Here is a 17,522-nt window from a genome sequence, read left to right as displayed (position 1 = left end):
CAGTGGGAAGATGGAGCTGGCTTGAGAAAAACCAGGAATACAGGTTGTTCATATTGTCTGTTTGCCACACTTTTATTTGCCACACTTTTTCTGTAATGCAGAGAAGTCTCAAATATTTAAACAAGACTTTTTTCTAAATGAGGAATGTGTATTTTAAAATTCTACATGACACACTCACCTTGCTCTGCCCCTCTCCCCCACAAGGCACTCACTCTTATTTCGTTCTGGCCCCTTCTCATCCTCCGCCATGAGTAGCAGCACCTCTGCTTGCTCTCTGTGTCCCCTTCCCCACTGAGCTTTTGCAGCAAAAAGCATAAGTACATAAGTAATGCCATACTGGGAAAAGACCAAGGGTCCATCGAGCCCAGCATCTTGTCCACGACAGCGGCCAATCCAGGCCAAGGGCACCTGGCAAGCTTCCCAAATGTACAAACATTCTATACATGTTATTCCTGGGATTTTGGATTTTTCCAAGTCCGTTTAGTAGCGGTTTATGGACTTGTCCTTTAGGAAACCGTCCAACTCCTTTTTAAACTCTGCTAAGCTTACCGCCTTCACCACATTTTCTGGCAATGAATTCCAGAGTTTAATTACACGTTGGGTGAAGAAAACTTTTCTCCGATTTGTTTTAAATTTACTACACTGTAGTTTAATCGCATGCCCCCTAGTCCTAGTATTTTTGGAAAGCGTGAACAGACGCTTCACATCCACCTGTTCCACTCCACTCATTATTTTATATACCTCTATCATGTCTCCCCTCAGCCGTCTCTTCTCCAAGCTGAATAGCCCTAGCCTCCTTAGTCTTTCTTCATAGGGAAGTCGTCCCATCCCCGCTATCATTTTAGTCGCCCTTCGCTGCACCTTTTCCAATTCTACTATATCTTTCTTGAGATGCGGCGACCAGAATAGAACACAATACTCAAGGTGCGGTCGCACCATGGAGCGATACAATGGCATTATAACATCCTCACACCTGTTTTCCATACCTTTCCTAATAATACCCAACATTCTATTTGCTTTCCTAGCCGCAGCAGCACACTGAGCAGAAGGTTTCAGTGTGTTATCGACGACACCCAGATCCCTTTCTTGGTCCGTAACTCCTAACGTGGAACCTTGCATGACGTAGCTATAATTCGGGTTCTTTTTTCCCACATGCATCACCTTGCACTTGCTCACATTAAACGTCATCTGCCATTTAGCCGCTCAGTCTCCCAGTCTCGTAAGGTCCTCTTTTAATTTTTCACAATCCTGTCGCGAGTTAAAGACTTTGAATAACTTTGTGTCATCAGCAAATTTAATTACCTCGCTAGTTACTCCCATCTCTAAATCATTTATAAATATATTAAAAAGCAGCGGTCTAGCACAGACCCCTGAGGAACCCCACTAACTACCCTTCTCCATTGTGAATACTGCCCATTTAACCCCACTCTCTGTTTCCTAACCTCCAACCAGTTTTTAATCCACAATAGGACATTTCCTCCTATCCCATGACCCTCCAATTTCCTCTGCAGCCTTTCATGAGGTACCATGTCAAACGCCTTTTGAAAATCCAGATACACAATATCAATCGGCTCCCCTTTGTCCACATGTTTGTTTACTCCTTAAAAGAATTGAAGTAAATTGGTCAGGCAAGATTTCCCCACACAAAAGCCGTGCTGACTCGGTCTCAGTAATCCATGTCCTCGGGGGACAGCCTCCTGAACGGGAGATTTAGGGCCCGTCGATAGCTTCGCCCCAACCAGCCCATAGCTCTGCCCAGAATCATCCACAGCTCCACCCTCAACCACCATAGTTCTGCCCCAGCACAGCCTCCCTTTCCAGCGACAGCAGGAGACACCTTGTAAAACATCATTTCCTGCTGCTGCTGCTGTGAGACCAGCGGCAGCAGGAGATGATGTTTAATGAAGGCATTTCCTGCTGTCCCTGGAAAGTGGAAACGTAGCTGTTCAGCGGGACATGACTTGCAAAAGCTGGAGACTTGGTAGGTCTGAGAAAGAGCAGGAAGTGATCTGCCGCATATCAGGTCACTTTCTCCTCCTGTGCCAGCTTAGACCCAACTGTTTATCTGTTTATGTGAATCACGCAGGTCTCCGTACAGCCTAACGGTTCACATAAACAGTTAGGTCTATGCAGGCACAAGAAGAGGAAGTGACCGATGTACAGCAGTTCACTTCCTCCTTTACTTGCTGCATGGGTTCAGTGGGGACAGGTAGAGAGAGTGAGTAGAGGTGCTGCTTCCCATGGCTGTGCTGAGTTCTGCATGGCAAGTGCAAGTGGAGGAGTGGCCTAGTGGTTAGAGTGGTGGACTTTGGTCCTGGGGAACTGGGTTTGATTCTCACTGTAGGCACAGGCAGCTCCTTGTGACTCTGGGCAAGTCACTTAATTCTCCATTGCCCCAGGTACAAATAAGTACCTGTATATAATATGTAAGCCATGAGTGGGAAAGCGTGGGGTACAAATGTAATATAAATAAAATAAATAAGTAAAATTCACATTCTGTGGGCATGGGGAATTCTATGTTGTGCAGTTGCGCAGAGTTCCCTCAGAAGGAATACTATATCTGTTAGTATTCATGGTATATTCAGTTTGCAAAGACAGAACCATCAGATCCATATCAAGTTAGATCTATTTGGTCTTATTTTTTGTTTAGAAAACAGTTGAAGTCTTTATGGTTTTCAGATATAGATTCGGTTTAATTTAAATTATATTGTTTGTAATTCCATCTGATTAAGATGTTTGTTTTCTCGTAATCCACAATGAATCCCATGGAGATATAATTGAGTATAAGTTATGAATGGAATAGAAAATCAACTTGCTCAAACTGGGCCTGATCTGCTCACAGAGACCAGAGTAGGCTCTGTAGGGAGCACCAGTTGGAGCCTTTGGATGGTATGGCATTTTGAAAAATGTATCTGTCCCTGTAAGGTGTTTGTTTTCTTTACAGATAAGAAAGCAGAGATTGACAGCCTGGCTGCACAGTACATTGCAACAGTGCAAAGCCTATCTCCAGAGCAGCGAGTGGAACATCTGCAATGGATCCAGAGTGCTTACAGCAAGTGCAAGGAGTATAGCGATGACAAAGTGCAATTGGCAATGCAGACATATGAGATGGTGAGGACTGGTAGATGAGAGCTGAATAAGCATTAAGAATCTCTTCAATTGTTTTCTGAACTTGTATAAAATTTGACTTTTTGTGTCGAGGTGGAGATGGTGGTTGTTAACAAAGAAGCTTTTTAACAGCAGCCTTAAAATCAACTTCCATGCTTTGATGATGACATGAATTGTATTCAGGTCTTTTCTTGAAGTATGTAAGGGCCAGGGATGCTGCATGATGATTTGACTATGAAAGAGAGAGAATAATGGTAAGATAATACTTGTGCAGATTATTCAAAATCTAGCTTGACATATCTATGTGGTAAAAGGCATCAAAATTCAGAGGAATCCTGTCTGCCCCTCAACGTGAGTCTTCAGGCATGATATCTGCTTCTTGGGAACAGAACTGTGGTAGAATAAAATGTAAGAGTGCTTTTTGAGAAACCTAAGATGGAACACTGTTATCTTTGACAGATGTTAGTTGTTGTGGGACGGAGAGGGGTTCATTCTATTCTGTAGTGAATAGAAATTGTCGCTTGCACTACTACTATACACTTATTAATTTAGAAATAGCCTCTCTGATAGCGTTTCTTCTTTAGTTACACTTTATACCAAGAGTCTCATTGGCTAAGCTTTTAGTTTTATTTTGTTTGTCTTTATTGACACAGAAATATTGCAGTGATAGAGCAGATCAAATTGGAGGTGGGAGGGTTGCGCTATATGTTAAAGAGGGAATTAAGTCAAACAAAATAAACATTCTACATGAAATAGATAGCAGCATGGAATCCTTATGAATAGAAATTCCATTTGTGAAGGGAAGGAGTATACTGGTAGGGCTGTACTACCGTCTGCCAGGACAGAATGAACAGACAGATGAGAAATGTTTACAGACATTAGGAAAGCTGGCAAATTGTGCAGCAGTGTAATAATGGATGGTTTCAATTACCCCAATATTGACTGGAGCACTAGGGAGGTAAAATTCCTAGATGTAATAAATTATTGCGTCTTAGAGCAGTTTGTCCAAGAGGGGGAACTATTTTAAATCTAGTCCTTAATGGAATGCAGGGCATAGAAGGAGAAGTAACAGTGTTGGGTTCACTGGGAAACAGTGATTGTAATATAAACAAATTTGAGCTTAATTTCTGGAGTTAAGTCACAAAGGCAGCATTTAAGTTTTGAAAGAGCGACTATGATAGAATGAGGAAAATGGTTAAAAAGAAGCCAAAAGGATTGACTGCAAAAGTTAGGACTTTAAATCAGGCATGGGTGTTGTTTAAAAATACCATCTTGGAAGTCCATACCAGATGTATTCTACTTATTTACAAAGGTGGAAAGAAGAGCAAACAACAGTCAGCATGGTTAAAAAGTGAAGTGAAAGATGCTATTAGTGTCAGGCTTCTTCCCTGGAAGCACTGGGTTTGTGAGCCCTTGGACCACTACCGTGGAGCGGCAGTGGCAGGCAAGGTCACCTTCAAAGCAGAGACGAGGCAAGGCTGGACTGGAACCCCGGACTGGAGTTCTGCACTGGAATACACAGGACTGAAATGCACCGGACGGGTGCGCACTAGACTGGAACCCACTGGACTGGTACACACTGGAGTGGAGCCCACTGGACTGGAACACACAGGACCGAACCCGCTGGACAGGAACACATTTCACCTACGCTTAGCCACCGCTCCCCGAAGGTTGAGCCCTCAGGTTTGGGCAGCCGGCAGGGCTTACAGGAAAACTGGAACTAGCAAGCAGGAACAACAGGAATCAGGATACAGAAGTGCCCCCAGGCACCTAGGCGAAAGCAAGGCAGACAGGCAGGGAATGTCCGGGTTCCGGCAATAGTCAGGTCTGGCCACAGGCAGAGAATATCCGGGTTCCAGCAGTAGTCGGGTCAGGCAGCAAGTATCAGGGTTCAGGCAGTAGTCGGGTCAGGCAGCAGGCAGCAAGTATAGGGGTTCAGGCAGAGAGTAGTCAGATTCAGGCAATGGTCAGGTCAAGTAGGAAGACTATGGCTAGAGCTCCAGTAGCAAGGAGTACTGGCAGCGGACAAGACTAGGGCTGAAGCTCCAGAAGCAAAGGAAAACACACACGGGAAAACCAGAAAGCTAAACACAAGAAAACTAGTAAAGCTGTACACAAGCTAACAAGAAAGCTGTGCCCAAGCTAACTAGTCACACGCAAGGAACTCACACAACACAACACAACACACAGGAGAACTAGTAAAGCTGTACACAAGCCAACAAGAAAAGCTATGCCCAAGCTACTAGTAACAAGCTAGAAACTCACACTGAACTGGACAAGGTAGCAGTGCACAGAGCACTGTAACATACCAGGGACCTTAGACGATGCAAAGGCCAAGGCTGCAGTCTCTAAGTGACTAATAAAGCCCTTCAACACCTGAGGAGCAGCTGCAACCATCAGTAAGCAACTACTGAGGCTGTCCAGGCACAAACAAGAGAGACAAGTCCGGCAGCCTGGAAGAACTGGACCGGACTGGGCTAAAGTCTGGAACGGGTAGGAACAGCAAGACAAACTATGGCATCCACTGGCTCTGGCCACCAGCGGGTGAGAGGAGCACAAACTAAGGAGCAGGCAGAGCGCACACAGAACATAGAGAGACTTAGAATACCTAGGTGCAGCACAGAGGAGCAAACAGAGCCAGGCTGGAGACAGAGGTAGAGCTAACTCAGGCAGCACCCCTAGGTGCAGTAGAGTGGAGTAATTAGAGCCATGCTGGAAGCAGCCAGCACACAGAAGGAAAACTACTCCAGAAAGGATAGGCAGAAGCCAGCTTAGAAGCTGACCCCCAGAAATAAGGTAAGTCTGAGGGTGGTCACGGCCACAGACGTGACAATTAGAGCCAAAAGAACATCCTTCAAAGAATGGAAAAAGACCCGAATGAAGAAAACAGGAAGCAGCAAGCACTGGTGAGTTAGATGCAAAGCATTGGTAAAGAAGGCTAAACGAGAATATGAAGAGAAACTTGCCACAGAGGCAAAAACTCACAGTAGCTACTTTTTCAGGTACTTCTGAAGTAGAAAGCCTGTGAGGGAATCCGTGGGACCATTAGATCTTGAAGGAGCAAAATGTGAACTCAGGAAGGACAAGGCCATAGCAGAGAGACTGAATGAATTCTTTGCTTTGGTCTTTACAGAAGATGTAAGATCTACCTGTATCAGAAATGGTTTTCAAGGATGATGATGTGGAGGAACTGAAAGAAATCTTGATGAACCTGGAAGATGTCCTGAGCCAAATTGACAAAATAAAGAGTAGTAAATCACGTAGACCAGAAGGCATGCCCCATAGGGTACTGAAAGAACTCGAACATGAAATTGCTGAACAACTGTTGGTGATCTGTAACCTGTCATTAAAATTGTCCATAGTACCTGAAGATTGGAGGATAGCCAATGTAACGCTGATTTTTTAAAAAGGGTTCTAGATGTGATCCGGGAAATTACAGACCGGTAAACCTGACTTCAGTGCCGGGCAAAATAGTGGAAGCTATTATAAAGAATAAAATTATGGAATACATAGACAAACATGGTTTAATGGGACAGGGTCATCATGGATTGAGCTGAGGGAAGTCTTGCCGTACCTGTTTGCGTCATTTATTTGAAGGCGTGAATAAACGTGGATAAAGTTGAGCCGGTTGATGGTAGTGTGTCTAGATTTTCAGAAACCTTTTGACAAAGTTCCTCCTGAGAGACTCCTGAGAAAATTAAACAGTCATGGGATAGGAGGCAGTGTTCTGTTATGGATTAGAAATTGGGTATTGGACAGAAAACAGAGGGTAGGGTTAAATGGTCATTTTTCTCATTGGAGGAGAGTGAATAGTGGAGTTCCACAGGCAGTGGTATGCTGGTAAATGCTTTACAATGGGCTCTCTCCCCCCCCCCCCAAAAAAAAAAATTTTATATATATATATATATATATATTGTTACGTTGCCCACCTTCACTCCGAGGTTGCAGCTCCCCAAACAAAAGAACACTCTCCAGCCGTGCTCACCTCCAACTCAAAATAAAGCTGTTTATTGCATAGGAAGGGCGTCCCTCCTTCTCTCAAGTACAGATCCAAAACACAAAACAAATCCCTGTTACCATGTACCTTACTCAAGCCGGTTTGGTACACAGGCCAGGCTTCAGCAGCTGCGCCCTCTCTCTTCCTCTCCTAGAGAGGAGCAGCTAAAAGCAAAAAAAAAAACCCCGGTTCAGTTTAGCTAGGCTTACCAAAATACAGTTCAGTTTAGCCAGGCTTTCAAAACACAGTTCAGGTTAGCCAGGCTTTCAAAACACAGCCAGGCTTTCAAAACACAGTTCAGGTTAGCCAGGCTTTCAAAACACAGCCAGGCTTTCAAAGCACAGTTCAGGTTAGCCAGGCTTTCAAAACACAGCCAGGCTTTCAAAGCACAGTTCAGGTTAGCCAGGCTTTCAAAACACAGTTCAGGTTAGCCAGGCTTTCAAAACACAGCCAGGCTTTCAATTCCAGCTTTAAAACACAATATGGCTGTGCGCGGGCTGAAAGCCTAGGGTCCCACCCTCTTGGTCAGTCACTCTCTCTTACCTGACCTCCTCCCGCATGACCCGGCTTGGCCCCGCTACCTCCTTGGCTTTCGCTGAGCCAGAGCTGAAAAGTCCATCGGCTCTTCCAGGGTGTTCTCCGGTTCAGTCAACTCCATAGGGCAAGGCTCACTCTCTGCCTCTCTCTCCTCAGGAGCCCAATCCATATTCTCTTCACCCCGCCCCTCTCCCAGCTGCTCAGCCTTTTCTTCATTAAAGTTCTTTGGAGTCCCTTCTTTCTCCACCCACTTGTTCCACCACCTCTTCCACCAGGTTGGAGAATCAGCCTTACTCCTTCCCCTGCAGCCCTCCTCTGGTCTCTCCCGGGAATGCACATAGTTTCTCTTATCCCCCGGTTCCCTTGGGGCATGCTGGGAGTTGTAGTTTCCTATTTCGGGTTCTTCCCTGGGGATTGCCTGCCTGTACCTGGGGTATTCTTGCTTACCCCAGGGTTCCTTTGGGGCATGCTGAAATTTGTAGTCCCTTTCTCTCCTCTTTTCTTTCTGTTCCCCAGGGCTGCCTACATACTCTTTACAATATATATATATATATATATATATATATATATATATATATATATATATATATATATATATATATATAACTTTATTATATATTTTGTTGGTACAAAGGTATAGTGTAGCAACCAATTTACAAATAATATTAAAAACATACAGTATTCCTTGCTGTAAATTCTATATGGCCATGCTCACCCCTGTTTGAGAATCTGCCCGAAATATAGTTCTGTATTCTGAAGTAAAATGTATTAGAGCTGAAAAGGCACAGCCTTCATTTATCCTGAACTCTGGCAGTGAATTATTTTAGTAAAGCTCTCAAACAGAGCACAGTAAGGCACAAGCACAGGCCCAACAGATGCTTAACCCTTCCCAGTTGCTGGACATAACAAGAGTTATGATGTGGCTACTGGTCTTTTACGCCCAGTAGTGCTTTAGAAATATCATGTAGTAATAGTAGTAGTAACAGTAATAATTGTTTTGTCAGCATTCTCTAGTGTAGTGGTTCTCAACTTTTATCAGTCACGACACACCTGATATTGCTCATATATGTGACGCATTGCATACATGACCCCTTTGGTCTGACACAGTATGGCAGTTCTTATTAATTAAATGTAAACATTCTCTTCATCCACAACCACCCTATCTCCCCCCCCCCCCCACCCCCAACAACGGGTTCAGATCATAACTAGCACATTTTATCCATGGAAGTTACCATAGAAAAAGAATTTTGATTCTCATGTCATCTGAGTAATAGCAACGTAAGTCTCTCCACTACCAGACACACTGTGAAATAAAAGCTGGAAAAATAACTCAGCATAGATGTAGCAAACTGATTTAGCACTAATTCCTGTGATTCTAACAACATGAACCCTATTTAAGACTGGGCAACTGTACAAATATTACACGGGGCTCTAAAACACCAATGCAACTACTACTGGTAAAACAGAACAAGTGGGACTGCTACAATGTTCTACACAGAAGCTACCTGCAAACAGAATACCTCACCTCCGTCACACACAAAACAAAGACAAACTCTCACGAAATACAGAACAAGAGATCACAAATTAGAAATTTAAATATGAAGACAAAAATTGAATTGGGAATCCCAAGAAGTCAAGCTAGACAGGTACCACAACATGGGAGGAAATTAAAACGGAAATGCATTTCCTCCTGTATTGAACAAAATACAAATACATCAGTAGTGCACATTTTCCAAAGCTAACATATTCCAGTTAATAAATTCAAAATAAAACACCTTTTCTAGCTTTGTTATCTGGGCATTTTAGTTTTCCAAGCATGTTGGTCCCAGTTTCTCTCTTCTACTTTCCAGTCTGTCTTCTGCTGTCTTTCCAGTGTGTGCTGTTCATTTATCCTTTCTCCACTTTCCTCCTATCTTCTTCCATTTCCTTACTACATTCGTCTCTTGACATATTTCCTCTCTCTATTCTGTCAGCCCACTCAAATTTTACCCTCGCCTCTTCAGTCTTCCACCTATATTTCACTTATCAACTTTCTGTTGCCTCCTCTCACCCTCTAGCTCTCCTGTCTCCTTCCCTGGCCTCCTTCTCCCTTCTCTTTAACCCACTCTCCATTACTCCTCCTGTACTCACCATCCTCTTAATCATCTCCTTGACAACTTCCGTAGCCTGTCACACAAGGTTCCTCCATGCCCAGTATCTCCCTTCCCTCTCTCCCTTCTTAAACCACTGTAGCTTAGCCTCTCCTTTCTTTTTCTCCACCCACACTTGTAGCTCAGCATATCTCTTTCCTCTCTCCCTATGGTCCAGCAACTCCCTGTCCCCTCTCTCTCCCCTCTCCCCCTATGGTCCTGCAGCACCCTGTCCTTTCTTTTTCCCCTTCCCTGTAACTCCATGCCCCCCCTTCCTCTTCCCTCCCCCTGAAAAAACTGCAGATTCAGTGCTGTTCAGGACAATGGCTCCAAGGGAGAGCGGCTGCAGGAAACCTAGCCCATCAGCAGGAGAGATGGCTACACAAACTTTGATGCTGTTCTTCCTTTCGTGTAGGCAGTAAACCGCACACTAGAAATGAAAGCTCTCTAAAAGTGGCTTACTGCTTACACAATTTAGGAAGGAGCAGTGTTTTGAATTTCTATAGTCATATCTCCTGTAGTCGCAGCTTCTCTCTTCCTCTCTTCTCTGCATCCCACAGTCCAGCATATATCTCCTAATCACTCTCTCCCAGCCCCTCCATCCAGCATCTCCCCCTCTCCAGCCCCTCCCCCCTACGTAGTCCAGCATCTACCCCCTCTCCTTCACCTGTGGTCTGGCATTTTTCCTGCCCCAGTGCACCCCACAAGTCCAACATCTCTCCTGTCCCCCTCACCAGCAAATCCAACTCTTCTCCAACAGCACCCCCCCCCCCCAAACAAATCTGTTACCTCTTCCTCAGCTCCTCACAAGTCCATTATCTCTCTCTAAGTCTCTTTCCAATGATTCCACCACAACTCCCTTAGCCCTGTCAGGCTTCCAGCATCTAACCCTCAGCCCCCCACCCAATTACAGTACCTCTCCCTCAGCATCCCCCTCCTCCTTCACAAGTCCAGTGCCTCTCCCTTATCCTCCCTCAGGTCCATCCCCCTCACTGACTGTCCTTCAAACTTCTAGTAGCACTATTAGTAACACACTGCCTGGTCGACCCAGAGCCTTTTCTCTGCTATGTCCTGCCTCGCTGATGCAATTTCCTGTTTATTTGTGGGCAGGATCTGGCAGAGAAAAGGCTTCGGTTCTGCCAAGCAACTTGTTAACACTAACGTTGCTGGAAGAGTAGAGAGGTTTGAAGGATGACAGTGAGAGGGATGGACCTGAGGGAGGATATGAGGTGGGAAGCTGAGAGGTGTGCTGGACCCATTGGGGGAGTGGGGGTCGAGGAGGGAGAGATGAGAACAATGCTTTAGGGGGAAGAAGAAAAAAAAACAGAAGGTGACTGCACACTGCTGTGTGCTGGCCCTGTTCAACAACTGGGTCACAAAATTCTTCAAAATTTAACAACTGGCTCCAGCATACCACTGGTCTCAAGGATCTGTACTGGGACCAGTGCTATTTTAATGTATTTATAAATGATGTGAAAATCAGAACGACAAGTGAGGTGATTAAATTTGCAGATGACACAAAACTATTCAAAGTTGTTAAAATACATGTGGACTGTGAAAAATTGCAGGAAAACTTTAGGAAACTGGAAGAGTGGGCATCCAAATGGTAGATAAAATTTTTTTTTTAAATATATGTTTTATTGATGACATAAACTTCTACAATAAATCCGAACAATCAAAATGAATTACAACAGTGGTTTACCATGAGTCTTGTTACTATAATCTTGACAGATTCTATGTATCATCGTTACATTTTTTCTTTCCCCCCCCCCCTCATGTTCCACCCCCCCTTCCCCTTTTCCCCTTTCCCTCACCAGGTTGCTATATGTTATTACTGTATTTAACCATTAAGTACTCTACTTCGAGCTCGAGGTGTTAAAGTGTCCAAGAATGGTAACCAACATTGTAGGTATTTCTCGCCCTTTGGAGTGGCTAAGTCCTGCACTGCCCTGCGTTCTAGGGCACTCAACGAGATCATGTATGCCCTCCATACTTGGGTAGTGGGTTTTTCCTCCTGGAGCCAGAGCTTGAGTATCGTTTTTTTTCCCATCAGCACAGCTCGGCGTTGGAAATAGCGGAGTCCTGCTTTAGATGATCCATGAGTCATGAAGATATTAAACAAAAGTCCCGGGTGTCTGACCCATTGAACCTTCCACATTTTAGAGACCTGTCTGCAGACCATGGCCCAGAATCCCAATATTGGAGGACAGTGCCAGAACATATGGCCCAGGCGTGCCCCTCCCCCTGTGCATTTCGGACAGTCATCTGCTGGTCTTAAGGTAGCCCTGTATGCTCTATGGGGGGAGATAAATAGTCTCATCACAAATTTATACTGGGTTTCTCGTAATTCCGCACTCCCACACTCTTTATAGCATGTCTGCAGGCAGGTCTGTATTACATCTGCCCCAATTGTCAACCCCAATTCCCCTGCCCACGCCTGCGCCAGCCCCTGGAATGGTGCTAGAGGCATAGCGGCTCGAATCTGCGCATGATAGTATTTTAAGGGCACTGTCCGTTTCGCTTCCAAATCTAGAATTTCCATCAACTTTACCCGCACTTCATATTGGAGCGCTGCCCTGGGAAGCGATTGTATATAGTGCTGTATTTGTGCATAGGCTAAGAAATCTTTGATCTCTAACCCCTGGCGCCTCTGCAAAACCTCTCTAGGTTGTAGTGTTCCATCTCTCTTAATAATCTGGAATAAGAAGAAAATCCCTACCTCTCCCCATTGCGTAAAGGTACGCGATGACCTACCCACCGGGAAGTCCACATTTCCTCTGATTGGCAGGAATGGAGAGACCTCTGCATCCAGACCACACAGTCTGCAGATCCACTGCCACGCTCTCTTTAATGGTATAAACAAGAATTTGATATGTTTTGGTGTTTTTACTTTACCTGGTCCCGCATGCAGCCAATAGCTGAAATGTACACTCCCCAGCATCCTACATTCTGTTTCTGGATAAGTGAAATGTCCTGTTCCTCTAAACCAGTCTCCTATATGTCGCATGCACCCTGCTATGGATAGCCATTTGACACTTAGCACCCTTAGCCCTCCCTTATCTTTGGATAGATATGTTTGTTTTAATGATACCCGGGCCCTTTTCCCATTCCATAAAAATTGTTTTACTATCCTATGTAACGCTAATTCATCCCTGCGGGTCAAAAGAAGTGACAATACCTGGGTGATATATGTCCACTTGGGGACTATTATCATATTATACACTGCTATTCTGCCCCACAGTGATAAGGTCAGCTTCCGCCACATTTGTAGCGTTTCTTTTGTGGATTCCCAGAGTGGTGCCAAATTGGTTTGGTGTAGTTGGTCCAATTTGATAGGGAGGTATATTCCTAGATATTTTATTTTGTCTTCTTTCCACTGCAGAGGGAATGGCCCTTGCCACTGTGACTTTATCAGCGATGTAGTTGGCAGGGCCACTGATTTATGTCTATTTAAAGTGAACCCTGAATGATAGCGAAATTCATCTACCAGCTCTAATAGGCTATGCAATGAGTGCTGCGGTTGTGTTAATGTGAGTAGGATATCATCTGCAAAGGCTAGCACCTTAGTGGGCAGACTGGGGATTGCCACTCCCGCTATTTCCGCATTGTTCTCTACCGTTCGTAGGAACGGTTCTATGTATAATAAGAATAGGAGTGGTGACAGTGGGCACCCCTGTCTCGTACCCCTCTGCACTGGGAACGCCTGGGACGCCATTTTGTTTACTAATATACGAGCTTGTGGCTCCGTATATAAAGCTGTGATAGCACGCAGGTACCAGCCCCCCAGACCCACATATTTTAATACTTCAAAAAGGTACCCCCACCGCACTTTATCAAAGGCTTTTTCGGCATCCAGGCTTACCAACAGAAGAGGGTCTCCTGTCTCTCGGCTACGCGCTAAGGCTAGAGGACTCGCCTGACATTAAGACCTGGATGCCGGCCTCGCACAAACCCCACTTGGTGTGCCCCAACCACATGGTGGAGGTGCTTCGCCAATCGGTCTGCTAGTATTCTTGCTAATATTTTGAGGTCTACATTGAGGAGGGAAATTGGTCTATACGCTTCTAGGCTTTCTGGGTCTTTTCCGGGCTTTGGTATCAAGGTTATGAGTGCCTCATTCACTCCTGGGGGAAACCGTTCCTGCTCTACCACTTCATCAAAATATTTAGCCAGAGGCACACTCACTCTATGGGATAGCAGTTTGTAGTATTCTGTTGAGAATCCATCAGTTCCGGGGCTGGTGCCTCCCGAAAGCGACCCAATCACCTTTTGTATTTCCTGTGCATCTAGTGGGGCGTTAAGTTGCTCTCTCATTTCTGGCGTTAAATTTGGGATTCCTGAGTCTTCCAAGTAATCCCGTATTGCTGTGCTCTCAGACTCTTGCTCCGCCCTAAACACCCCGGAGAAGTAATCTCTGAATAGGTTCATTAACTCTAAGGGCCTATGCTTTCTAGTTCCATCTGGAGCTTTTAGCACAGAGATGTGGGAGTTCCCTGTCCATACTCGGACTATCCGCGCCAGCAATTTCCCAGTGCGGTTTCCAAATTTAAAATATTGAAACCGTCTATTAAATAGGTATTTTTGTGTTTTTTCATGGATTAATGTGTTAAGTCCTGCTAGTTTGCCATCATTTGGTCATAATGGGCCTGGGACGGCTGGTGCTGGTGTTTCTGTTTTGAAATCCTGTATTGGCGCTCTAGTTGCACTATACCCTGTGTCAGCCTTTTATTTCTCGCCGCTACATAGCTAATGATTTCTCCTCGCAACACTGCCTTTGAGGTTTCCCAGAATAGCCCAGGTGTGACTTGATGTTGACCATTCATCTCTGCATAGTATTCCCATTTCTGTTCTAGGTAAGTGCGAAAATCTGGGTCTCCTGCTAGATATGTAGGGAATCTCCAGCGCATATGATGTTCCTCTGCTAGTCCCAATTCCATATCCACCCAAATTAGGGTGTGATCGGATATTGCCATTGATCCTACCTCTGCTGTGTGTACAACTTCAAACAAAGTTTTTGTCACTAATATATAGTCTATTCGGGACCACGTATGATGTGCTTTGGATAGGTGCGTGTATTCCCGGTGCGTTGGGTGCAGGAGGCGCCAGGGGTCTACCAATTCCAACATTTTACAGAGATAGTCTAGCCCTGTACCTCTCCTGAGTGCTCCCCAAGCTGTACTGGATGACCTATCAAGATCCGGGTCTAGCACCTGGTTAAAATCTCCCAGTAATATCCAAGGTGCTGAGTCATATTTTGTCCCTAGTTGTACTAGTGAGTGTAAGAATTGCGGGTCTCGCGTGTTGGGCCCATATATCCCACAGATATAGAATTCCTGCCCTTGGTAACTTAAATGTACCAGCACAAATCGTCCAGCTATATCTGTTTCTACCATGCGCGTTCGGCCCGCCAGGCCCTTTTTTATAAGAATGGCCACCCCTCCCCGGCGGCCCTCCGCCGAGGAAGAGGAGTAACACTCTCCCACCCATTGCTGTTTTAGTTTCTGGTGCTCCTCCTCAGTAAGTTTTGTTTCTTGCAAACATGCTATAGACACTGAGTTCCGTTTCAGATGGGCTAGTATATTGGTCCGTTTAATTGGGGAGGTTATCCCCGATACATTCCAAGATGCTAAGCGCAACGGTGGTGGTTTAACCATTGCTTCTCATGTGATAGCTGAATTCAAAATTCTGACATAGTTGCCTCGACCCGTCTCCCCCTTAAGTGGTACAAATATGTTCATAGTGTCACCTATCTTGTTCATTATGTAAGTAACTTGAAAACCTGGTGTAGGGTTAACCCCCCTTCCATTCTCCCTCCCCCCTCCCCTCTTCCCCCCTCTACTCCCTCTTTCCCCTTCCAGCTCGCTCATTTTGGCAAGCGGGTCCGTTAAACACATCCAGAGCCCGCCTCCAACCCCCTTAAACATTATTTTGATAGTTTCTTTATCCCCTCAACGCAACACACCATATAACATTTTAACATTGCAAAACTTACAGCCATTGTCTTATAGAGATTTGCCCTTCAGCGTGTGACCTAGTCAATATTGCTTGTCTCCACCTTATCCCTTTTGTGGGAATCAATGTTACTCCGCTCGTGTTTTCACCCAAGTGAAGAGGTTATCCATTCTTGAGCCAAATCTGGCGTTGAAAAGTTCTTCCATCCGCTGCTTGTTTGTATCCTTAGAGTGGCCGGGTATTGCAATACAAATCGTTGTTTCTTTTCTACCAGCCGGGTGCAGATTGGTGTAAAGGCCCTTCTCCTTACTGTCAATGATGCTGAATAATCTTGGAATATTCTTATGGGCCCTCCTTCAAACTTGGCCTCTTCTTTATTAGCTTTGTATAATCTGAGGACTGCTGCTTTCTGGGTATAGCGGTGAAACTTTGCTATGATCACTCTGGGCCGATTTTCTCGAGGCGCTTTTTGGCCTATCCCATGTGCCCTGTCCAGGTGTATTTCACCCCCCTCACAGACCTCCGGGAATCGCGCTACCAGCCATGTTTCGAGGGTTGTCTTGATGTGGTTCTCTGCCAGCGTTTCTGGAAATCCCACGAACCTTAGATTTTCCCACCGTGCGCGGTTCTCGAGGTCATCCAGCTTTTCTTGATATTCTTTTGTCAGCTGTTCCAGCCGTTCCATGCTTGTTCCCTGCTCAGCCTGGATATCTTCTACTTCAGAGACTCTTGCTTCCAATTCACCGGTTCGTCGGCCCAACTCTGTTGTGACCGCTGTAATCCCGATGATTTGCTCTGAGAGTTGTGTAAAGCGAGAATCAAGCGCTCGTACCACCGCATCAGTGATTTCCAATACCAGCGATTCACTTGGCGCCTGTGCATGGGGAGCCGGTGGTGTGGCGGGCGCCATTTTGTTTTCGGCTCCGCGGAGCCTGTCGTCCTTTCTTTTTGCTGGTTTTGCTGCCGCTGACATGGTGTGTTGGATTACAAATTTGTCCATACACACCTACCAGGTGAGTACTATGTCTCCCGGTGTGTTTTCGCCGTCTGGGCAATGTAAAAACTCGGGTTTTAAAGCGGGCTCTGGAGCAGACGATGTATCACGCGTCCACCGTCGCTCACTGCGTCACATGACCATCATGGTAGATAAAATTTAATGTGGACAAATGCAAAGTGATGCACATTGGGAAGAATAATCCAAATCATAGTTACCAGATGCTAGGGTCCATCTTAGGAGTATTGTAGAAAATACGCTGAAATCTTCTGCCCAGTGTGCAGTGGTTGCCAAAAAAGCACACAGGATGCTAGGAATTATTAGGAAAGGGATGGTAAATAAGACCAAAAATACTGTAATGCCTCTGTATCACTCCATGGTGCGACCTCACCTTGAATATTGCGTTCATTTCTGATTGCTGTATCTCAAAAAAGATATAGCAGAATTAGAAAAGGTTCAAAGAGTGACCAAATTGATAAAGGGAATGGAACTCCTGGCATATGAGGAAAGGCTAAAGAGGTTAGGGCTCTTCAACTTGGAAAAGAGAAGGCTGAGGGGAGATATAATTGAGGTCTACAAAATCCTGAGTGGTGTAGAACAGATAAAATTGAATCAAAATTTTTTTTTTTTTACTACTTCAAAAAGTACAAAGACTAGAGGACACTCAATGAAATTATACAGCAATTAGTAAAAGAGGCCCGTTTCTCTGTGAAATGAAACTGGCTATAGCAAGGGCTCCCTCCCCCTCCTCCCCCAACCCCCCCTGGGAGTTCCCTGCACCCCTGTCTTTGGAGTTCCACACCCC

At 45.2% G+C, this 17,522-nt stretch overlaps 1 protein-coding gene across 1 annotated transcript in view; it reads left to right on the top strand.

The window, feature by feature from the left end:
• ING5 (inhibitor of growth family member 5) overlaps positions 1 to 17,522 on the top strand; it is a 327,421-nt gene that overhangs the window by 157,847 nt on the left and 152,052 nt on the right. The window contains exon 3 of the mRNA XM_030216998.1: positions 2,945 to 3,111. Coding sequence (XP_030072858.1) covers positions 2,945 to 3,111 — 167 coding nt within the window. The remainder of the gene's footprint in view (positions 1 to 2,944; positions 3,112 to 17,522) is intronic.

The sequence above is a fragment of the Microcaecilia unicolor genome, chromosome 10 (genome assembly GCF_901765095.1).
Source record: "Microcaecilia unicolor chromosome 10, aMicUni1.1, whole genome shotgun sequence".
NCBI classification, from domain to species: Eukaryota; Metazoa; Chordata; class Amphibia; order Gymnophiona; family Siphonopidae; genus Microcaecilia; species Microcaecilia unicolor.
This window is presented reverse-complemented; position numbering and strand designations above follow the sequence as displayed.